Raw genomic sequence first — 24,485 nt, 5'->3', positions numbered from 1 at the left:
TTTAGTGTTAGATAATTCTGAGAGCATCACAGAAGAGATCTTACTGTATTTTGAAAAGCTCTACTCGAGTCCTCTTGGAGAGTAGAAGGCTTAGATTGGTCCCCTATCTCAGAAGAGAGTGCTTCTAGGTTGGATTCCCCTTTTGTCGAAGAAGAGATCTTTAAAGCCATTTTTCAGTTAGATAGGGATAAGGCGTCAGGGCCTAATGGTTTTACCATTGCAGTGTTTCAGGATTGTTGAGATGTGATCAGGAAGGACTTAGTGAGGGTGTTTGCAGAGTTTCACAAAAGCGGGATTCTTAATCAAAGCACCAATGCCTCCTTCATAGTTCTTTTGCCCAAAAAATGTCAGACAAAGAAAATCTCAGATTTTAGACTTATTAGCTTGATCACTTGTCTCTATAAGATAATAGTCAAAGTTCTATCAGGGCGATTAAAAGGAGTACTACACGAAACTATCCATTCTACTCAAGGCGCTTTTGTTCAAGGGAGACAAATTTTGAACGCGGTTCCTATAACCAATGAGATAGCGGATGAGAAAAGACAATCAGGGGAGGAAGGACTTGTCTTCACACTTGACTTTGAAAAGGCTTATGATCATGTGAATTGGGATTTTTTAGACCATGTGCTGGAGAAAAAGGGGTTTAGTCCTAAATGGAGGACCTGGATGAGAAGATGTCTGTCTTCAGTCTCTTATCCAATTCTAGTGAATGGAAATGTTAAAGGGTGGGTCAAGGTCTCTAGAGGATTAAGGCAAGGTGACCCTCTATCCCCTTTTCTGTTTACTATTGTCGCAGATGTATTGAGTAGGATGTTGTTGAGAGCTGAGGAAAGAAGTATGTTGGAGGGTTTCAAGGTAGGTAGGAATAAAACAAGGGTGTCCCATTTGCAATTCGCAGATGATACCATCTTCTTTTCTAACTCTTGTGCATAAGAACTACAAACTCTCAAGAGCTTATTGTTAGTGTTTGGACAAATTTCTGGGCTTAAGGTCAATCTTGACAAGAGTAACCTTTTTGGCATCAACCTTGATCAAAATCATCTCTCTAGGTTGGCCTTGATGCTTGATTGCAAGGCTTGTGATTGGCCCATACTCTACTTGGGTCTTCCTTTGGGAGGGAATCCAATTGCTTGTGGATTCTGGGATCCAGTGATTAAGAGAATCTCGTGGAGATTAGACGGGTGGCAAAAGGCTTACTTATCTTTCAATGGTAGGATAACTCTTATCCATTCATACCTTTCCCACATTCTTAGCTACTTTCTATCCCTGTTTAAGATTCCCGCTTCAGTGGCTGCAAAAATTGAGAGATTGTAAAGGGATTTCTTTTGGTCAGGGGTTGGGAAAGGTAAAAGAGATCATCTTGTTAGTTGGGATGTAGTGTGTAAACCGAGGGTAAAAGGGGGATTGGGGTTTGGGAAGATTTATTTAAGGAATTTCGCTCTTTTAGGGAAGTGGTTATGGAGGTTTCCTAGGGAGAGTACAACTCTGTGGCATCAGGTCATTCTTAGCATTTATGAGACACATTCCAATGGTTGGGGATGCCAACACTTTAGTCAGATGGTCACTTCGTTGTCCTTGGAAGGTTATTGCACAAGTCTTTTAGGATTTTTCCAAGTATACTCGGTTTGTGGTAGGAGATGGGGAAATAATTCGCTTTTGGGAAGATTTGTGGTGGGGGACCAACCTTTGAGATCCCAATATCCAAGACTATTTAGAATAGTCACGGAAAAAAATATTCCTATATCTTCAATTCTCAGTTCTGCTTATCCCTTCTCTTGGAACTTTAATTTTCGTTGTAATCTTTCCAATTCTGAGATAGAAGATCTAGAATGCCTCATGTGTTCTCTTGATTGTATACATTTATCTTCTTCGGCTTCAGATGCAAGATCTTGGTCTTTATCTTTTTCAAAATTGTTTACAGTCAAGTCTTTCTTTATAGCCTTGTTCCAACTAACCGATTTATCTCCATTTTTCCCTTCTAAGTTTGTATGGAATTCTCAAGTCCCTTTTAAAGTCAAGTCCTTTGTCTGGTTAATGGCACACAAGAAGGTAAATACTAATGACTTGCTACAATTGAGAAGACCCTACAAAGCTCTTAGTCCTGACATTTGCGAGTTGTGTATGAAGCAAGGAGAATCAATAGATCATCTTTTCCTACATTGTTCTTTGACGATGGGGTTGTGGCACAAATTATTTCAGCTAGCCAAGATAGATTAGGTTCCCTTGAGAAGCATTTCCAACATGATGTTCATCAATTATAAAGGTTTTGGCATTTCCAAGAGAGGGATAGTTTTGTGGCAAAATGCGTGCGTTGCTTTAATTTGGGTTGTGTGGCGGGAAAAAAATGCTAGGATATTTGAGGATAAAGCTAGGAATTCAAATAATCTATAGGATTCCATTCACTTCCTTGCTTCTCTTTGGGCTTTTTGTTATGTGGTTTTTAAGGGCAGTCCCCTTAATGTGTTACAACTAGATTGGCTAACAGTGTGTACTTTGCCAAGAGAGCTCGTTCGTAGTTTTCACTTTGTAGCGTCTTGTTCTTTTATTGTTGTTGTTTAGTTTTTTCTTTGGTGGAAGGATTCTTCATCCTTCTTTTGTACTTCTTTTTTCTATCAATATATCTATTTATTGTTTCCTATCAAAAAAAAAAAATCTCTCCCTAAATCTCCTTTAGAATATCAGTTTTTGCCTCAATGAAATCCTGGATTTATTCTAATAGAAGGCTTAGCACTCCCACGAACAAGGTTTACCCAACCCTTAACAAAAATTTTCCCTTGAGGTAATGATGTGTTAACTACATTCTCACACATTAGTAAACCAGTCTCCACCAAATGTTTATCCCTGAAATAAAGGACAATGATCCAAAACAAGCCTAGGTAGGTCCCTTGAATGAAACACTAGAGAAAGAATCTTTCTAATTATTGGAAAATAGAAATCTACATATTAACTCCTAGAGCTTGGACAAAGTGAACAGAACATCTCAGAGAAGAATCAATAAGATCAGAATTAGATATATTTTACTAAAATCCCTCATGATTATAGTCTGTGTATGACGCCTTGATATCTCATGAGCAAATTTCTGGACATTAAATTTGCCTTGTAAATACCATCTTAGGTGACAAAGTCAACCTTAGTCTAGGGTTATTGAGCCCACAGATCATGCTACACCAAAAAAAAAGCCTTATGGTTCTCCACACCTACATAATTCTAAAATAAAAAATTATAATAATGCTTCTTGATGCATCAATACATCACTATTGATCATATATTTCCCTTCTAGCCTTTTTGGAAAGGTTTTTATAAATGAAAACTCTAGGCCTCTCCAATCTCCTAGTAAAAGGAGATTCTACCATTATCATATCACGGGTGACTAAGAAAAAAAGAGGACCCTAGAAGTTTGATGAATTATTACTCCAAATTATTAATATATCCTCAAAGTTGGGAAGTTCTTTCTCTTGGGCTCCTCGCTTAGGCAATGGAAAATGCATTAACAAAGCTTGGAGCTAGACATGTGGTTTCTTTTATAGAAGATTTTATATCTCCATGAATTGTAGCTAGCATTGTCCCAATCATTTTCATATGTGCAGATAGATTTCTCTTTTCAAACTGGTATACACTTATTTGCCTTTTTATCAAACATTGTACAGAAGATTTTGTATTTCTTAAAAGGATTTCTCATTCTTCATTGAAGTTACATTTCAATGCAATAAAATTGTTGTTTTTTATCACAATAAATAAATAAATTTAATGTTACATTTTTTATAGGAAAAATAAATTTCATATTTCATAATCACACACCAACAAAAGAAACCAAAAAAAGAAAAGAAGCTCATATAACATGATATTTCAAGAGAATATATACAAGGCAAGTAGAGAAATTTTCCAGAGAAGCTACAAGATCAACTCAAGTAACTTTCACATATTAATAAAGAAGTTCAAACAAGTGCATACCGAGTCCCTGCAAAATGCCGAGAACGTCTAGAAATCAAAGAAACACCAAAGTCCCTTCCAAAGATTGAGAGCCTAATCTGCCATCATCAAGTACAACAGAATCTGCTTGAGCACTAAGCATTCAATATAACATGCTCAATTGGAATAAATCATACATTTATTATCTGCAATCATATGATAACATAGAGTTATAGATTGAGGAAAGACATATTGTAGCATGTTGATTTTGATTTCCTGGACCATACTAGGAATGGGAACTGCTTTAGCATAAGATGGTGTTGGTTGATCAGGGTTTTTCTAGTCCTTGATGATCTAGCTGATGTACATGACAGGATAGCTAAGTTAACTCAAAGATGATTCGAAATCAGTCGTTTGAAGTGGAGAGAAAAGCTTTCCAGGTAAAGTTTGAAGGCTTCAATGGGGGAACGTGGATTTCAATAACAGAGAGAAGTCGAGGTTTTGTGGTTTCCTTAAGTTTTGGAGAGGAGGATTCGGGTTTGTTGTTGGAGCATTTGAAGAAAGTTGTGGATTTGGAGGCTTCCAGGGGTTTCATTCGAAAGATGAGGGGCAAGACTAGGACTCATCCGATGGAGATATGTTTTAATAGCAGAGGGAGATATATGAAAATCACAGAATTCGTTGCAAAGAGAAAACCTTTAGTTTTAGTTGTTCCTGAAGGTGTTAAAGGCTATGGGTGGGAAAATCTTAGGAAGACAATTGTTTCAGTCCAAGACTTGTCTATTCAAGCTGAAAGAGCCTCAAAGGAGAAGCTAAAAAAGCCTCAAGTGAGCAAAGGAATGTACAAAGGTGAGTGGTCCTATGCTGATGTGGTTGCAGCGAAAGGACCTAGGAATGGTGCAGTGATGCCAGTTGGAAAATGGGCAAGAGCTATAGTTTGTGAAAGCAAAGGAAAAATACGAGACTGGTGTGATGTTGGAAAAGCTATAGCGAGAAGGGTGGGTATGAAAGGAATGGTGTCTGTAACCCCCATTTCTGCTTACAAGGGGTGTTTTTTTGTGGATTCTGCAAGGAGAGCTCAGTGGATTCAAGATCAAGGGAGCTTAATAGCGAGAGGAGAGGTTATTGCTCTGAGGAGATGGTCGCCAAAAGAGAACTCAGTCGTTAATGGAAAAGGTAGACAGGGGTGGTTGGAACTAAAAGGCCTTCCCTTCCATCTGTGGGATGAGGCGCAGCTGAGATACATTTTGCAGAAGTGGGGGAAGGTAACAAAGGTGGCGAGGGAATCTCTGAAGCTTGTTGATTTGACAAAGGTAGAATTGTGGGTGGAGATGCTTCCAAATGTCGTGCTTCCAGCGCTACTAGAGGTAGAAGATGGAGATTGGACATACACGGTTGTAGTTACAGTCACCGGAGAAGATGACGGAGAAGACTCTATCAGGCCTGAGTCAAATCGCAGCAAGGACGAGCTGAGGCAGCGGGGGGTTGCGTCTTCCAAAAGCCACAGATCGCTGAGGGGCTACGAGCTACTGCTAGGGACAATGAGTGCCATAGCTGGAGTCCTCGTCATCGTTCCCATTCTCGTTCTCCATATTCAAAATCGTCCAAGGGGGAGAAAGGAAAAGGAAGATGTATGTTGGGCCCAATGGCAGGAAGCAACGTCGGGCCAACAAAACCAGACGCCTTTAAAGCCCATTCTGATTAAGCCCAATTTGGCGCGAAAGATTTTAGGCCCCTAGCGGGTCCAGCCCACGAAGGTTCTTCTAATGGTGGCCCAGCAGCGCCTTCGTCTTCAAAGCTCCTACGCCCAGGGTCCTCTGCAAAGAAGATAATGCCGAAAGTTCATCCTCAAGAATCGTCAATGCTAAAAGGCTCCTCAGTCTCCGTAAGGCGCAAAGTAAGAAGCTGGCCGCCGAGATTAGAGGAGGCGTCTTCTACCCCGAAGCGTAACCTAGAAAGAGGTGGCTCATTGAAGGCAAATCGAGACACTTTTCGGGGCAAATCTCTCTCCAGTAAGAGTGATCTTTCTCCTGGTTCAGAACATCCAAAGTTTTTACCGGCGAGACAGAGGGAAACGAGGGGATTTCGCAATGCAAATTGGTCGATAAGGTGCGTCCTCCTTTCTTAGCTTTATCCGAGCAGGATCTTCCTTTGGTTAGGGCTTTTGAGCCAAAATTTCTTCCCGAATCCTCTGTTTCTTTGGTTCATCCTTCTCGTTGTCAGCCTTTTTCTTTGTTTCCGTTAGAGTCAAGCTTTTCCGTTCAGCGTGGTTTCTTTTTTATCTCTCCTGTTGTGGATCTCAGCCGTCATGGTGGTGCATCCTGTTCTAAAGGTGTGGCGTTTCCCCTAGAAACTTATAACCGAAAATTTAAAGACCGGCCTTTCCTTAGGGAAACACTCAGTAACCCAAAGGAGCGTGGTGTCTCAAGCGAGGCTTCGACCCCAGAGCTAGAACCTTCCACCCTCCCGTTGGAAGGTTTTCAGGTTGAGGGACTCACGCCTAGGAAGATGGTCAAGGTTCAGTCATTTTTGGAGAGTTTGAGGATTAGAATTGTCAGGGATAATGGAAAAGGTGTGGAAGGAGAGAACAAGAGTACTCTCTCTTTGGATAAGGTTTATTCCAGAAGAAAGAGGGAAAATGACTCTGGAACCCGAGGAGAGGATTAGTTCTGGGTGCTGGTTGTGTCGGGTTGTTTTTGGTTTACATGAAGATCTTAAGTTGGAATACAAGAGGATTAGGTTCCAGGAAGAAAAGGAGGACTGTGAGAAGGTTTTTAAGTACTCAAAACCCAGATGTTGTGATGCTTCAGGAAACAAAGAGAGTAATTTGGGGCAGGAGGTTTGTGAGCAGTGTTTGGAAAGGCAGAAGTTTAGAGTGGGCTGCTCTTCCTGCTTGTGGGGCTTCGGGGGGGATTGTGATTTTGTGGGATTCAATTAAGGTCAAGTGTACAGAGAAGGTGTTAGGATCCTTCTCTGTAACTGTAAAGTTGAACTCTGATGAGGAAGGGTCTTTTTGGTTAACCTCGGTGTATGGCCCGAATAAGCCTTTGTGGAGGAAGGACTTTTGGTTGGAGCTTCAAGACCTGTATGGTCTGACTTTCCCAAGGTGGTGTGTAGGAGGGGATTTTAATGTCATCAGGAGGATATCTGAGAAGATGGGTGACTCTAGGTTAACAATCAACATGAGGTGTTTTGACGAGTTTATAAGGGAGAGTGGTTTGTTGGATCCCCCTCTAAGGAATGCGGCTTTTACTTGGTCAAACATGCAAGTGGATCCTATTTGCAAGAGATTGGATAGGTTTTTGTTCTCTTCTGAGTGGGATTCTTTTTTCTCTCAAAGTTTTCAAGAGGCCCTTCCTAGATGGACCTCTGATCATAGCCCAATTTGTTTGGAAACTAATCCTTTAAAATGGGGACCGACTCCTTTTAGGTTTGAGAATATGTGGTTGCTCCATCCTGAGTTTAAAGAGAAGTTTAGAGATTGGTGGCAAGAGTGTACGGTTGAAGGTTGGGAAGGTCACAAGTTCATGAGGAAACAAAAGTTTATTAAATCAAAGTTGAAAGAGTGGAATATAGTGGCCTTTGGAGATTTAAGAGAGAGGAAAAAGCACATTCTTTCGGACTTAGGCAGAATTGATCTAATTGAACAAGAAGGGAATTTAAATCTTGATCTGGTATCAGAAAGGACCTTAAGAAGGAAGGATCTAGAGGATTTGTTATTAAAGGAAGAGGTTCAATGGAAACAAAAATCTAGGGTTAAGTGGATTAAAGAAGGGGACTGCAACTCTAAGTTCTTTCACAGAGTGGCCACTAGAAGAAGAAGCAGGAAGTTCATTAAGTCTCTGATTTCTGAGAAGGGGGAGACTTTAAGTAATATTGAGGTTATTTCTGAGGAGATTGTAAATTTCTTTGGGAAACTCTATTCCAAACCTGAAGGTGACTCTTGGAGGATTGAAGGGATTGATTGGGCCCCTATTTCTGGAGAGAGTGCAGTTTGGTTGGATAGACCGTTTTCTGAAGAGGAGGTTCGAATGGCAGTTTTCCAATTGAATAAGGAAAAGGCCCTTGGCCCTGATGGCTTTACTATAGCAGTTTATCAAGAGTGTTGGGATGTGATAAAAGAGGATCTTATGAGGGTGTTTCTTGAGTTCCACACTAAGGGGGTAATAAATCAAAGTACAAATGCGACATTCATTGCTATGGTGCCTAAGAAAAGCCAAACTTTTAAAATCTCATATTATAGACCTATTAGCTTGGTTACAAGTTTATATAAAATAATTGCTAAGGTCTTATCAGGGCGTTTACGCAAAGTTCTTCATGAAACAATCTTTAGCTCTCAAGGAGCCTTTGTGGAAGGGAGACACAATTTGGATGCTGTATTGATAGCCAATGAAGTTGTGGATGAGAAAAGAAGGTCAGGGGAGGAAGGGGTAGTCTTCAAAATTGATTTTGAGAAGGCCTATGATCATGTGGATTAGGGCTTTTTAGATCATGTGCTACAAAGGAAAGGGTTCAGCCAGAAATGGAGATCTTGGATGAGGGGTTGTTTGTCTTCATCTAGTTTTGCAATCCTAGTTAATGGGAATGCAAAGGGTTGGGTTAAGGCCTCTAGAGGTTTGAGACAAGGAGACCCTCTTTCTCCTTTCCTTTTTACTCTAGTAGCAGATGTTCTAAGTAGGTTGATGATCAGAGCAGAGGAAACTGGGATAACTGAGGGTTTCTTTGTGAGGAGGGATAGGACTAGAGTGTCTTTGTTTCAGTTTGCTGATGATACCATCTTTTTCTCTAAAACCTCTATGGAATATCTTCAAAACCTCAAGATTATCCTTTTGGTTTTTGGGCAAGTATCTGGTTTAAAAATCAACTTAGAAAAAAGCACCATTTCAGGTATTAACACTAGGCAGGAGTTATTGTCTAGTTTGGCTTCGGTTTTGGATTGCAGAGTGTCAGAGTGGCCTTTGTCTTATTTAGGCCTTCCTTTGGGAGGGAACCCAAAGACAATAGGCTTTTGAAATCCAGTGGTTGAGAGAATTTCGAGGAGGCTAGATGGGTGGAAAAAGACCTATTTGTCTTTGGGAGGGAGGATTACTTTAATTCAGTCTTGTCTGTCTCACATCCCTAGCTACTTCCTCTCCCTCTTTAGAATCCCAGTATCAATAACTTCAAAGATTGAGAAGATGCAAAGGGATTTTCTTTGGTCTGGGGCGGGGAAAGGGAAGAAAGATCACCTTATCAAATGGGAGGTTGTTAGTAGACCAAAGGAGTTAGGAGGTTTGGGCTTTGGGAAGACCTCTATGAGAAATATTGCTCTCTTAGGGAAATGGCTTTGGAGGTTCCCTAGAGAAAGGAGTGGTATTTGGCATAAGGTTATTGCGAGTATATATGGGACACATCCTAATGGATGGGACGCCAACACGGTGGTTAAATGGTCACACAGATGTCCTTGGAAAGCTATTGCTTAAGTTTTCCAGGAGTTTTCCCATTTTGTCCGCCTAGTGGTAGGCAATGGGGAGAGAATTCGGTTCTGGGATCTTTGGTGGGGTAACCAAACTTTGTGCTCTCAATTTGCTGATCTTTACAGAGTTATTTCTGTGAAAAACCTCATTGTCTCAAATGTCCTTGGCAATTCCTTACCAATGTCTTGGAATTTTAACTTTCACCGCAATCTAACGGATACAGAAATTGATATCCTTCAGAGATTAATGTCCTCCCTTAGTTCTGTGCTTTTCTCTCCTTCTTCATCAGATTCAAGAGCGTGGTCTTTGTCTTCGTCAAGTTTGTTTTCAGTGAAATCTTTTTTCTTGGCCTTGTCAAAAGTCTCAAATCCTTTAATGTTCCTTCCGACCAAGTTTTTATGGAGTTCAAAAGTCCCTTCAAAGGTTAAGGCCCTCGCTTGGTTAGTAGCACATGGGAAGGTAAACACTAATGACAAGTTGCAATTGAGAAGACCCTACAAAGCCCTCTGTCCTCAATGGTGCATTCTTTGCAAAGGAAATGGAGAGTCAATTGACCACCTTTTTCTTCATTGTCCCGTTACCATTGGACTTTGGCATAGGTTGTTCAATCTAGTAGGGTTGGTTTGGGTCCCTCCAAGGAGCCTTGAGGACATGTTGGTCATTACTTTTAAAGGTTTGGGGAACTCATTAAGAGGCAAGACACTTTGGCAAATTGCTTGCCTTACTTTGATTTGGATGGTGTGGCAAGAGAGAAACAATAGGATCTTTGAGGATAAAGGGAGAACGGAAGAGATGGTATGGAATTTGATCCGGTTTTATTCTTCTCTATGGGCTTCTTGTACTGAAGCTTTTAGAGGAGTTCCTCTAAACATTCTACAACTCAATTGGATTGGGGTTTGCGTTTCAAAAGTTTGAAGATTGATGGGGTTTCTCTTTGTTTTTAGAGTTCTATTGTTGGGAGTTTTATCCTTTGTTCAATTTGTGTAGGAAGGACCTCTCATCCTTCCCTTGGTGTTTTTCTCTTTCTCTTGTCTCTTTTATCTCTCCTGTTTTGTTCTTATATTAATATAATCTTCTTCGTTTCTGATCAAAAAAAAAAAAAAATATTGTAGCAGAACATGGTATATCCATGGCTATAAATATGCTTGGATCCTACTCCATTTCTGGGATTCAAAGATGTCTCCTTACAGTTAAAAGATCTAGTGTAATCAGTTGCATATGAAAAGCAATATCACAGTGAACAGTTGCTGGCTCTGAGCAGAAGGAAATAGCACTTGAGAGCTTACTACTCTTCCAAGTAGTAGGCAATCAATTCATGTCAAATGGGTGTATAAAATTAATTACAGATCAAGTGACTGATATATCATTTTAGAACAAGGGTTGTAGCCAAAGGTTACAAGAAAAGGGCAGTATTGATAATTTTGTAGTGGCACCAATCATTAGCATTGATACTGTTCACATGATAAGCTCTCTTGCCACACAACATGAATGAAAAAAATTTCCTTGCTATAGTTGATGCTGTTCAAACGATGAACTCTCTTGCTGCACAACATGAATGAAAAAATTTTCCTTGCTACAGTTGATAATGTCCAAATGCTAAACTCTCTTGCTGCACGACATCAAAGAAATATTTTCAAATGAATCTAAAACCCGTCCTCTTGAATTGTGTGCATGAAGAGTCTATCTTAAGCAGCCCAATGCCATGGAAGGGCAAGAATACAGTCTATAAAATAAATAAAAATTAAAAAGAGAAAAAAAGAAAAAAAAAGAAAAGAAAAAGAAAAAGAAAATCCTAGTATGGGTTAAAGCAAACATTTAGGATGTGTTACATACAAACTGGTTCATACTTCCTGGACCATAGATTCCAAGATGTCCATATAGGAAGATGCCATTTTTTTTTTTTAATGAGAAACAACAGTATAGTATAATGAAGTAAGTAAAAATAAGTATAAGGATGAGAAATCCTCCGAAAAGTACACAAAAGAAAGAAAGAACCTCCAAGTTCAAGAATTTATACAACTATAAGGTTCCATAAGCTATGTACCCAAGTGGGAATATACAAAGGTAATCTATCCTCTTGCTAGCCCACACCCTTGGAAATAGACACCAACATCCAATCAAGTTAGATCAAATTAAGGGGAACACCCTTAAAAGTTGTGGTGCATGATGCCCAAAAGGAAGCTAAGAAATGAATTATGTCCCAGAGACCCTCTAAAGTTCTCACCTTGTCCTCAAAAATCCTACCATTTCTCTCCTACCACACAACCCACATTCAAGCAAGACAACCAAACTACCACAACACCTTGCCTCTACTAGAATTTCCCAATCCTTTATATGAAATAATCATCATGTCACATATACTCCTAGGAGGAACCTAATCCATATGAGCCAAACTGAATAGTCTGTACCAAAGCCCCAAACTCAATGGGTAATGTAAGAAGATATGATCTACCGTTTCACCACTCTCCATACACAACAAACGAACATCAGGACTGAGGGCTTGGTAGGATCTTCTCAATTGTAACATGGCATTGGTGTTTACCTTCTTGAGTGCCACTAACCAAGCAAAGGATTTGACCTTAAACGGGGCTTGGGATTTCCGAACAAAATCAATAGGGAATGATGGAGTTGGATTGATATGGTTGGCCAGGACTGAAAAGAGCGACTTTACTATGAATAAACCAGAAGAAGACAGGGACCAAGCTCTCGAGTCATGACCAAATGGAGATAAGACACCACATGTTAACTAGCATGATTATATTCTTTTTGCATTCTCCCTCTTGACAGAAAACAAATAATAGAATCAAGAGAGAAGAATTCAAAATAAAGGATGATGGATTATGCTAGCCAATCCTAAGTTATCTAACTAGAAAGGAGTGCTTGGAACAATGTTCCAAGGACATTGTTGACTTTTTATGGATTTTGTATTGGAACTCACATCACTTTGGTCATTGGATAATAACAGGTCCCCCATCAGTAAGACTTTGCCTAAATAAAGGGAGGCTTGTGGCTTTTATGGAATGTGTTAAGTGATTAAGGTCAGGCTGCCCCTTCCAAGAGAGACTTAAAACTCAATTTTGATTCAAGATCCTGGGGAAATCCAGACCATATAGGGATTGGGTGGAGTGTTGAGAAGACCATAGGAGCAGTATGGTCATAGCCTTTTCTAAGCAAGCTAGAGTGAGTTTAGCTATTGAGGTGGAGCCCCAAAATACAAAACACCGTGTGAGCAACCTCCAAATTTTATAGCAGCAATCATAATGTTTGAAATGGTCTTTGATTGGAAGCTTAGGATGGCCAACCAAAGAGCAGATCAATTGGCTAAATGACAAACTACTTTGTTACAGGTGCTTGTTAGGGACTCCATCCCTAATGGAGGGCCTAGCTCTAGATAGGTCTCCAATTGATGTTTATTAGGCATCAGTGGCTTGGGGTGTGGCTGTTGTATTGATTAGTAGCCTTTTTATTATTTCTTTGGTAGTTGCATTGGTTTGTAGCCTTTTTATTATTTCTTTGTGTTGCTTGGAAGATAATCCATCCTCATATTATATATATATATATATATATATATATTTTAATTTTAATAAGATGTTGTTGCTTCCTGTCAAAAGAGACAAGAAATCTTTCCAACTCATAGAAATTACAAGAAGAAAACTAAAGGAGTGGACAGAATGGAAGGGGAGAACCCCAAGCACATGTTGTTTCCAGTCACAAGGCACAAGAAATCCTTCCAACTAAAAGAAATTACAAGAAGAAAGCTAAATGAGTGAACAGCATAGGAGGCAGCAAAAACCCCAAGATGTAACCCCAAATTGACATACCCTGTTTTAGAGCTATAACCCAACACAAGGTGATGATGGTGCAGGACAGGAACAGATTTTTTGTGAGAGGTGAATGATCTCCCACAAAGCCAAAAGAGGATATGGTTCCACTTTTGGCTATAGCCTATTAGCTTCATGTATGCCAATCTAGACTTCCCAATGAAAAGGCATCTTGCATCTCTAAAGCTCCACTAACATCCACTATCAAGGTCATATTTCCATGGCCCTCTCCTACCCTGACTCATTCAAGTAACCATTATTAGGTCCCCCTCTGCCATATGTTAAAGATATTGAGTGACTTCACCTCTTTTAAGCCCTCCAGTGGTGATATATTTGCCTCAATGGCCCACCCAAAACTAACTGGTTCCAAGAAAGACTTGACTATAACACCCTTATATTCTCTAAAGAAGCCACCCATCCAATCTGAATTAACTTACCCAATGGTCCCCATTAAATTTGAGCTTAAAGCTTCCATCTGGCTGCAAAACCCTACTCTCCTCTGATATCCACCCCTCCAATGAGGGCAATTGACAGATTTCAAGTGCAGAAAGATAAGTCTGAAGGGTATAGCAATGAGCTCCTTAATGACAGGCACCTGCAGAGTTGTACAGTAAGTCTTATTGTTTACATGTGGATGATTTGTTTTTCATGACTCAAAATTTGAAAACAAAATTCATGGAGGCCACTACTAGTCACACTGGGGATGACCCTCTAACATCAAATCCCATTTCAAGCAGCAAAACATATATTGATCTATATATAAGATAGTTACATATATGGGGCAGAAGATGTTTGAAAGAAGATAGGCAGGGATATTACATCTTGCTGCACAAAAAAAATACTCCTACAAAGAATTTGTAACAGCAACTTGGTGATTCAATAAAGAAGTTGGTGTTTCACAAGAGAAGCAAGCACAGCAGCATCAAATCACTAAATCAGTGATCTCACGAAGGAAAAGGAGATTCTACTCATGTTCTGTTAGTCTGAAGCTCAATGTGCAGACTTCTTCACGATGATGCTCAGAGGCAACATGTCTATCAGGCTTAAGCAGATCAGGGGCAATGTTAGATTTGAAGAGTTTGATTACATCAGTTCCTTATTTTTACGTCCGTTCTAAATATTTCCATCAGACACTATTTAGTTCCCAGTACGTTCTTACACTGCATCTCAGCTTATACTTAAGGTTGACATCAGGGTTCAAAGTCACAGTATCGGTCATTGACTCAGAGGGTCCCAAGGCATATCGGTCTCGGTATATTGGATCGATATCAGCCGATATGCAAAATATGTTACACTAAGAACTCCAAAAATTTTAAGAGAATTGTTAAAATTATCACAAAAATAAATATAATCACACAGACCAAAAAAATTAATAAATATATAGAGAGAACATTATTCATACAATGATATAAGTATACTGAAATAGATTTAAAACTTTTTATTTATCACCTCATGCTAAATATTAGATAAAACTAATAAAAAACAATTATTTTTATAATATATTTGTTTAAATTCAAAATTTTGAAAATGTTAAAAAATAATCATGAATCACCTTTAAAAATATAAATATAAATTTTCCTATCAAATATATTCTAAATAAAACTACTATTAAAAAAAAAGATTTTTTATTAATTTTATATTCATTTAAATAAATAAGTTTTAAAATAAATATATTTTTTAATACTTCCATCCATTAATTTAGAATTTTTGTGTTAATATTTATATTCTATTTATTTCATATAAATCTACATATTTATAATGATTTTAGATAATCCCAAATTTCCGATCAAAGACGTCCTCTCTCTCTCTCTCTCTCTCTCTCTCTCTCTCTCTCACACACACACACACACACACACACTCTTGTTTCTCTACAACACATCCAAAATACCTCTTTCATCTCTCATTTCTCTGCAACAGCCAACAAACCCATTTTTACGAAGTACCCCTTTCATCTTCTATCCATAATACCCATTCAACTCTCAGACAACTTATCACAACATTTCTTCACAATACCCATTTCTTTGTTCGCATATCCATTACTCTAAAACTACTCATTTCACCTCTCAACTCAATGACAGCTTCTCACATCATTTTGAGGTTTGAAGCCATTACATCAATGAAAAATACCCATACGAGGATGCAAAAGCTTAGGTTTGAAGGATGAAGATGCATATCGGCTTTGAACTTTCCTTATTTTTTATTTTCTCCACTGATTTTGACTCGGATATCAGTCCGGTACCCACCTCGGCCAAGTCATACCAATCTCGACCGAGATTTTGAACCCTAGTTGACATATAACATGGCATAACTACAACTACTGTATTTTCTAGGAGATTGAAGGAATCACCTACCATAAGCAAATCATAATATATTGAAGGTGTCAAAAACAAAAACAAAAAAAAAAAAAAAAAAGTACACCTATGGTACACAGGAAGTATATATCTAAAAAGAAAAAAGAAACAACCAATGATTACAATCCCAATCTATGACTTAGTGCACAACCAGTCAATGAAATCTATCAAGGATGAGGAACCATCTTGAAGAGACCCATGAGACCACATAAATAGATTAGAAATAAGTGAATCCTTAAGAGATTAGTTTGTGTGTAGCACCCCTTCAAAAGTTCTTCCATTACATTCCTTCCAAATCGTCCATAATAGGCAAACAGGAGCTATTCTCCATGCCTTTCTTTTCGTTTTTCTTTTTTATCTTTTTTTTTAGCATAAAGCCTTTCTTTTCTTCTTGCCCACAAAACTCTCATTCCAACACATTTATAAGTCTTACACTAAAAAAGGGAGAACCCACGAAATGCCAAATAAGGAGAACGAGAAGCATCATAACCTCCTAGCTTGCCCACAATGGATTAGTAGATGGTCTATTGATTCTTCTGCATTGTTACACATAGAACAGTAACTCGCCAAAAATCAACCTCTTCTTTTAAGTTGGTTCATGGTTAGAATCCTTCCCCAAGTCTCTTCCAATGCAAACAAACCTACCTTGGTGGGAGCCCAAGAGCCCCACACTATCTTGAGGGGAAAGACACTACTCCATCCAAACATAAACAAAAATGCCCAACTCTTACTACCCTTCCATACCATTATATCCTCCTCTCCACTACTCCTTCCATACCATTCTTCCTCCAACTCTAAGGCACAAAAAAAAATTCAAAACTAAAACAGAGGTCATACTTCCTTCAGGTCTTTCACAGACATTATGCAGTAAAAGAACTTACAAAATCAGGTTCACTTAAAATGAACCACGAAAATACAAACAAACAAAAGAGGTTTAAAATACAATCAAAAAATCATATTATATGTGGAGATATCAGATTGACATGGACATAAATGTTCCACTCTGACACAGTCATGAGCTGTTAGATTTGCCAACTCCTTAAAAACTAGCCACAGGCAGACAGACATTTCTATGTTCATGAATTTAAGAGGCATACACTTTCCTAGACTAGAGTTCAAGGCGACACCTAATTAGGCATACTGGTCTTTATCCACATAGTTGCACCAATATGGCATCTAAAGATGCAATAACAAAGCTAGGACCAAAGGCAAAACTACATTGTAAACAATATAAGATGGATTGGATGAAGCATGACAAATAAAATTCATGATAAGCATTTAGTTAACTAGTCTGATGATGGGTTCTTTGACACTGTAAAGTGGGGACATCCTCCTCAAAGTTTACCATGTTCTTTAGAGTCAGCCTTGGTTAAATTCCTGATTTGGTGATTAAGGAATTTACAGCCTCCACTTTTGAGATTATTTTAACCATCCTAAATTTTGTTCAAATTGAGCCTAATTTGGTATTGCATTTAGCCACTCCATATATCTGGATTTTGTTCCATAAAGTTAACTTTTTAACATTAAAGGGCAAGCATCCTCAATCCCTTTTTTAATGGGACCCACCAAATATAGTAGCACATATTACTTTTTAGTATTGATGTAAAGGAGCAAGCAACTGGTTTCCTACCAATTTATACCTATAAAGGAGTGAGCAAGGAAATACTAGCTTGCAAGAAGCAAAGGTACAAATATCAGCATCTCAGTCAAAAGAAAATGATTGGGGCTAAACAATGCATAATTTGCACATATTATCTGTCAAATCCACATAAGATGAGACAAAAACAAACATAACAAAGAGAACAAGAGAATGAATCACTTACTTGCTTAAAATGGCCATGAACCAATGCAATTGTCCAAATGGTGTTATTGCATCTCGATCGAATAGCCTGAGTTAGAAATGCATTCCACACAAATATGTTCTCATATGGCATCCCTTCCTCGCCCATTGACAACACATTTTTTTGCAAACTTTGCATTATAGGATATGTGTAACTATAAAAAAAATCTTTTGTCAAATCTACACTTGATAATAACTTCTTGTACCTGCAATTGAAGCAAATATGTAGGGATGCTTAAGTGTTATGTATGACTAAAAAAACATCTATTGTCAAATCTACACATGAAAAAAGCTTCTTGACCAGCAATTAAAGCACATATATAGAAAGCACTATTAAAATGCTATAAATGGTAAATCAAAAAACCTCCTAGCAGATCTGAAGGATGAGGCACATTTATACAAAGTACATTGAGGTACATCACCATACATTTGTTCAAAGCTAATATAACCTTGAGCAATCAAATTCAGCATTCTCATTCAACTTTCTGCTATGATAATTATCCAAAGTTTGCATAAGAGGAGGACCGATGCTGATAGAATAAACTCCAGCCAAAATCCCAACCACTACCTCTCCTCTCCATGTTCAATATTCCCTGATATGTTTATCAATGGGATTTGACAAGGCTGGGATAAGAATGAGGAAAAGAGGAACTACAGCCATACTTGAAGGAACTAATGAGGCTGTGTCTTTGGGACTCAAAAACCTAATTATGGAGGGAGATTCCTTGGAGGTCATTAATTGGATTTCTGTGGGAAAGGGGTCTTTTTTGTCCACTGGATGAGGAGATTCACATTTCCAGAACATGGCCTCTTTCTAGGAAATTTAGATTGGCAAACCAGGAGGTAGATTTGTTGGCTAAAAAGGGAGTTATGTCTCTTAATTTTTTGTAGGATACTCATTAACCCCTTGATCTTTGTGTAGCCGTGTTCTTTGTCTTCTGTGTTCAATTAGAAAAACGTTTTTTGTTTTTTCTCAAGTCCATGGTCAATTCACATCAAATTTATGTTGGGACTTCAATGTCAAATGCATTCATAATGTCAGGTTAAGAAATTATCCAACCTTCCCCTTCAATCAATGATATATGCATACCACCTTCGAATTTGAAAGAAAGCAACTCAGTGCTAATCCTAATTTATTACCATCAATCCCATTTTAGTATATAATTTTTTGTTAAATTTTAAAAGACTCCCATAAATGACTCCCTTCTCACATAAACTTGTGTGATGTTCCATGGTTACCCAAAAGTAAAAGCCCTAACATGGCTAAACACCTATTCTTTATGTGAAAAGTCAATAACGAGACAGCAAATAGTAGTGTCATTCTTTCTCATGATAGTGTTATATTAATTATGTTTTACCAGGCATATCATATTCATACCCTTAGAGCTCTCTAGACTTTTCAAGTTTCAGATGCATTAGAGATAGGGTTTCCAAGGATGTTGCTATCATGGCAAGCATTTAGATTATCTAAGGGAAAGAAAAGGAAACAAGGAATCTTTGCCAAGGTGCATGGATCATTTAACTCCATATGAGATAGAATCAAATTACTTCTGTTTACGTCTCTACTCTTTGGGAGCCTATTTGATCAAGTAAAACAAATTTGATCAATCTAACATCCTAGAGGTGTTTACATTTCCTGTCATATACTTAGAGTTGGTGCTGTGCAGCCCATTCTTTTAGTTAAAATTGAATGTCAATTGATGCCCCGAGGCAAATTCAGGCCACATCGGCCTGGCAGTCATTTCCAAAGATCATATGGACAGTCTTGTATTCCCTCCATTTAGATGTTGGAGATCAGGAGTCTTGAAAGAAAGGCACTAGCTGTTTCCCTCTTCCTAAAAGTTACACAAAATAAACAGATGCCTCATATATGTTGAAGGAGGGGACTGTGTTAATGTGCTTGCTTGTGCTAGCAATGGCTCCAAAGAGCATTGGAGATTAAGTTACCTCTACACTGGGTTTGCTTAGTTTGATTATAAATAAACTAGGTAGCCAGTATTAGAAGTTTCCAGCAAGCTTTAGCACATTGTGCTTGGCAAGATACTGTAGTTATACTGCAAGAAGTTAAGCTTTAGCTCATTGTGCTTAGCAAGATACCGTAGTTATACAGCAAGAAGTTACGGTATCTGATATTGCTTCACACCATTATAGCAAGTTACAGTTGCTCAATCCTGTTCACATAGATTTCATTTTTTATTTCTTCTTTTTCCTTGTCAGACAAATAAAAGAGAGATTCATTAAAATGCACCTATACAACCGTAGTACATGACACATACAAGGCACACCAAGGCCAAAAGAAGAACAGGAAAAAAGCCTCACCCCAACCAGTCTCTCCAACCACATACCCCCACCCTGTGTGAAGGAGAATATGGGCAGCTAACTCTTCCTGTAGTTTTCATAGAAAATACCTAATTATCCTCTAGCCTCTTCTCATTGGGTGAAAATTACCCCAAATTGTCTCCCAAGCAAAAAAGTTACCTTCATACTAAACCTAAAACAAAGAGGCCCACATATCTTGGGCCAGAAAAGACGAGGCTCCTTCTGGATATAAATACCAGTAGGATTTTGCTGAAAACACACCCTTCTTGGATGCCTTCCACACCAGCTTATCATCATAATTTTAAAAGTTGAAAAAAATCTGCCACCCTCTCCATCTCCAAATCAAAAAGGTCCTTAGTTGTAAATCTACCAATTTGGAATACACAGAAACCCCCTTTTTTTTGAGAAATTTGTGTCATGTTCAGATATTAGTTAGATTTGATTTTTTAAGTTTTTTATATATCTAACCTCACATATCTCTTCTTCAAGCTCTTGTTTGCCTCTCTTAAATCCACACCTCTTGTTTTTAAAATAACTCTCCACCCTCATTTACAAGAGTGCCACTAGACTAAATACTTAGAATGCCAACCCACATCAAACAATGATGTTGATTTCTCAGCCAAAGGAGTGCTGCCACTTAGGAGAATTTCTATAGGGTACTTAATTTCCTTATTTTTGCAACCAGTTAAGAACTCATTCTTTATTTTGCTTATCCATTGTTAGTTGCTTACCTTAGTCAGTCATGATTAGTTGTGTGCTACAGGAGGTATCCTCCTCCCATATTTCTCCTGTGATTTTTTACATATGAAACAACAAAATATATTTGATGTTGTAATTTATGTTCTTATTGTATTTTGAAATTGAGACTTTTGCTTATGAGAACAGCTAAGGTCCATGTGTCTGAGACTCTTGAGGACCATTATTTACATCCCATAGCAAGGACCAAAATAGTTAGCATGCGAGTCAATAGAAACAATTTGGTCCGTATTTGGGAAGAAAAGCAATTGATAACTAGAAAAATGTAATATTTTTGTTAAACTGATTTTGCACAAATGCCAATTCAAGTTCCCAGCAAAGTCATTATTACTTGCTATATGACAAAAAAAAAATTAAAAGGTAAAAGAATGGGGCAGTTATCCCCTTAGCCTGGCCAGGAACTCTAACATAACACACTCAGCTAAAGTTTATGGGCATTGAGCAGGCACACAGATCATATAGAAGTACCAATTGGGCAAGCCATTGGACATGTTGAGAACATAATTAGGTGTTGAATACTGATATTTTTGTTTATCCCTAAAAATATGGATGAAAACCCAAGTGGATTGTGCTAACTTATTGTTGAACACTGAATACCCTTATAAGCAGGATCTAAAATATCAAATTGAAGTCATAATTTGCCTTCATTCCATTAGGCCATTGAGAAATTTACCTTGTCAGCAGCTTGAACCTTTTAGTGCTACAGATTTAACATTAATGATTTTCAATACCAAATTTCAGTTTTATCCCACACTGCCTTGTTGAAGATACTTACAGTATAAATAATCATCAACTATTTTGGCAAACAATAAGACCAGAATTTCCTCAATACTTCGAATTGAAAACAAAAATGAAATTATATAGAAACAAACAAACACCATGAAATCATAAAGCCAGTGAAGGGAAGGAATCACCTTAGCTCATTTTTAGAATGCGCCAAGTCACTTTGAATTGTGACATGAGGAATCGGGATTAATTGACTCTCATCTATACCATAAATTGCATGACCACATATACATCCAATTTGCCGACGCCTTGTGACTAAAATTAGATAATATGACTCCAGAAACTTAATACAACCTACAAAACCAAAACATTAGAAACTTGTAAGCCACTACAAGAATAAAATAAATATTAAAATATTAAAATTAAAAAATAAATGAATAAATAAAATAAAATAGCACTGCTTTGACTAGGGCATTAGACTAACCTGCAATTCCAAAAACCTTAGCAACAAAGGTTAGTCCTCCAGTGGCACGATTTCCTTCAGCAATCCTCTGAAGCAAGCTCTTGATTTCATGTGGGGAATAAACCACAGGGTCTTCACTGATATTGAGATCAGATGGTTCAGAGCGATCAATCTTCAACACCCGGAAGAACCTCTTGTTGCGATCACTCCCAATAAGATAAAACCTCTGCTTAAACAAATACAAAAGGACCAATTTGATTTCTAAAAATACAAAAAGAAAACAAACTTGATCTGACATTTCACTAGCCCATTCATTTGATTGACAGAACAAAGAAAGGGAAAAAATGTCAGAAAAAATTAGGTTTCTAAAAAAATTGAAAAATTCATCATATACCAACCTTATAGGATTTACCACAGGGTCAAAAATAAAGGCCACCTTCTCATAATTTTGAATCTCTTTCATTTTCCTATACTTTCTCAGGAACCAAATATAAAAAAAACTTCACCTATCATTTCATTAATCCCTAGATCCAGTTGATCAAAACGAAAGGAAGGACAGAAAAATTTAGGTTTGTACTACACAGGAAAACTCACCCCCATTACTAACGTATAAAATTTTTGCTTTCTAAATCACAAATAAAAAGAACCCTTATAATAATTTTGGATTTTTTTTAATTTTTTCTACATTTCCTCCGGACCCCAACCAAAATTTGGCTTCGACATAAAAATTGATGGTTTCTAATAGATACGAAGAACTCATCTGATACAAGCTCAATAAAGTTTTGAATTTGGATCATAAACGAAAAGAACCCTTACGATGATTATGGATATTCTTTCAATTTTTCTCCTACATTCTGACAGAACCAAGAAAAGAATTTGCTTACCGCTCTGGTTTCATAGAGTCTGAACTTCTCAAGGGAGTAGGAGTTGGGATCGGAATCAGGGTCGTTGGACGGGTGGACCTTAGCAGAGGGGTGAATGAAATTGGACTTGGAATTTTCAGATTTTGCCATAGAAATTAGGAAGAATTTAGAGGTCTGAAACCACCTACAACGATCCTTGGTTTCAACTCAACATGGCGCATGAGAGAGAGAAAATATGCAATATAGATGATGACAGAGAAACAGCGAGGGTTTATATAGGCTTGCCTGCCAAGGCTTCGACTCTTAACTCACCGAGTCACCCCTAGTCTGACCCACTTGGTGGTTTGCAGTTTTTCCGCTTTATTTTATCCGATTTGCTGCCTGCTTCTTATTATTATTTTTTTTTCAAATTATATTATTATTTATCATTTATAAAAATGGATATTATTTTACATTAAATTGAATCAAGATTTAAAAAAAATGGTTCCAATAAATCTTGAAAATTATTTTATTTTAATTAATTTTAAAAATAAGAAATTAGTTTTTTTTATATTTTTTTACCAAGAAATTACTTTTAATTTTAAAGTTTATTTGATAAAATTAATTAAAAATTTTTAAAAATAAACATTTTTATTTAAAAAATAATTTAGTGCACTCCAAATAAAAATATATTTTTTTTTAATGCTTCATCCTTTGAATAAAAATTAAAACCCTAATGAATAAAAATAAAAATTAGTAAAAAGGGTTAATACTACTTCAAAAATTATTGAATGCATAATAAATAATGTGAGAAAGATGAAAACCGAAGAGCGAAAATATCATAGATAAATTCAAAATTATTTTACATGTATATTTAATTCTTTATTACTTTTAGCTCTACTCAAAATGTATTTATTTGATTAAAATTATAACATTTCTATATCAAATGAAAAGGATGTAAATCTAATTTCATTGAACATCTAGGAGGTTAATGTTCTCCAATTGTGAGATGAAGTCTTTTACATGATTATATATAATGCAATCACACCTTGTAGAAGACATTCAAGGAAATATACTAAATACACAAATGATGATTTGGTAAGTCATTTACACATTAATATCCACCTATAATATTGCCAATATAATAATCATGTGAATATTAATTTTATTTCTATTTGTTTAATATGTAGTTATACATCTACCATGGTTAGTTTTTCGAGTACATCACGCGATGCTATAATGCAATTGAGAGGTTTTGCATCAAGGTATGTAAAATCCAAGTACATGTCATTGAAATCGAATCAATATATGATACAATACTAATTATGGACCATGCATTTAAAAATATAGAGGAGTTTCATTATGCAATATACTTGATGTCATTAGGTGAAAGGTTTCAATACAGGTATGTTAAGAATTCGGAAAAATATATGTTGATAAAGTGTTCAATTAAGAGTTGTCCTTAGAAGATGATAACTCACATTGTAACAAAAAATAAATTTTTTTTAGTATATACAAAGTTATTCATAATCACTCTACTCAAGATGAGTATTTATCCTAGTTAGAGCTTCGTTCAAAGAGAGGTGTTATTGTTGTTAAAGAAATATTTAGAACAACTCTAAATTATCTTTCTCGTCAAAGATACAAGGATTTTATCTATGAACATGGAATAGTATTAACATATAACCAAGCATCGCACTCTAAAGAGAAGGCGAATGAGTGTATCTATGGTGCTCCACGAGACTCGTACATGTTATTGCCTTAATTGTACCAAAGGTTATAGGAAATTAACCTTGGGACTATAGTAGAATATACTTTATTTTAAAGGCACTTTATGCAATTGTTTAATTCTTATAAATTTTTAGTCTAGGGTTTTTAAAAAAGTCATCTTCCATCTCTAGAGAGAAAAGAGTCATAACCTCATCTTTCTGAAGACCCACCTTTGAAGTACAGAGATCGAGTTAGAGCCATCAGGTGAAAGATCTTGGGTGTATTAGACCTT

At 37.2% G+C, this 24,485-nt stretch overlaps 1 protein-coding gene across 2 annotated transcripts in view; it reads right to left on the bottom strand.

Moving 5' to 3' along the window:
• The window catches only part of LOC117929986 (phosphoinositide phosphatase SAC1), a 64,528-nt gene extending 41,767 nt beyond the window's left edge, over positions 1 to 22,761 (bottom strand). Inside the window, exons 1-5 of one of the 2 annotated variants that reach the window (XM_034850434.1) lie at positions 22,526 to 22,761; positions 21,663 to 21,867; positions 21,367 to 21,532; positions 17,361 to 17,583; positions 3,952 to 4,028 (exon numbers count right to left, since the gene is read on the bottom strand). In XM_034850434.1, the coding sequence (XP_034706325.1) occupies positions 3,952 to 4,028; positions 17,361 to 17,583; positions 21,367 to 21,532; positions 21,663 to 21,867; positions 22,526 to 22,654 (800 nt within the window). In that variant the 5' untranslated portion in view covers positions 22,655 to 22,761. The remainder of the gene's footprint in view (positions 1 to 3,951; positions 4,029 to 17,360; positions 17,584 to 21,366; positions 21,533 to 21,662; positions 21,868 to 22,525) is intronic. The other variant, XM_034850435.1, reaches the window with a different exon arrangement.
• Between the last annotated feature and the right edge of the window lie 1,724 nt (positions 22,762 to 24,485).

The sequence above is a fragment of the Vitis riparia genome, chromosome 14, assembly GCF_004353265.1.
Source record: "Vitis riparia cultivar Riparia Gloire de Montpellier isolate 1030 chromosome 14, EGFV_Vit.rip_1.0, whole genome shotgun sequence".
Taxonomy (NCBI): domain Eukaryota; kingdom Viridiplantae; phylum Streptophyta; class Magnoliopsida; order Vitales; family Vitaceae; genus Vitis; species Vitis riparia.
This window is presented reverse-complemented; position numbering and strand designations above follow the sequence as displayed.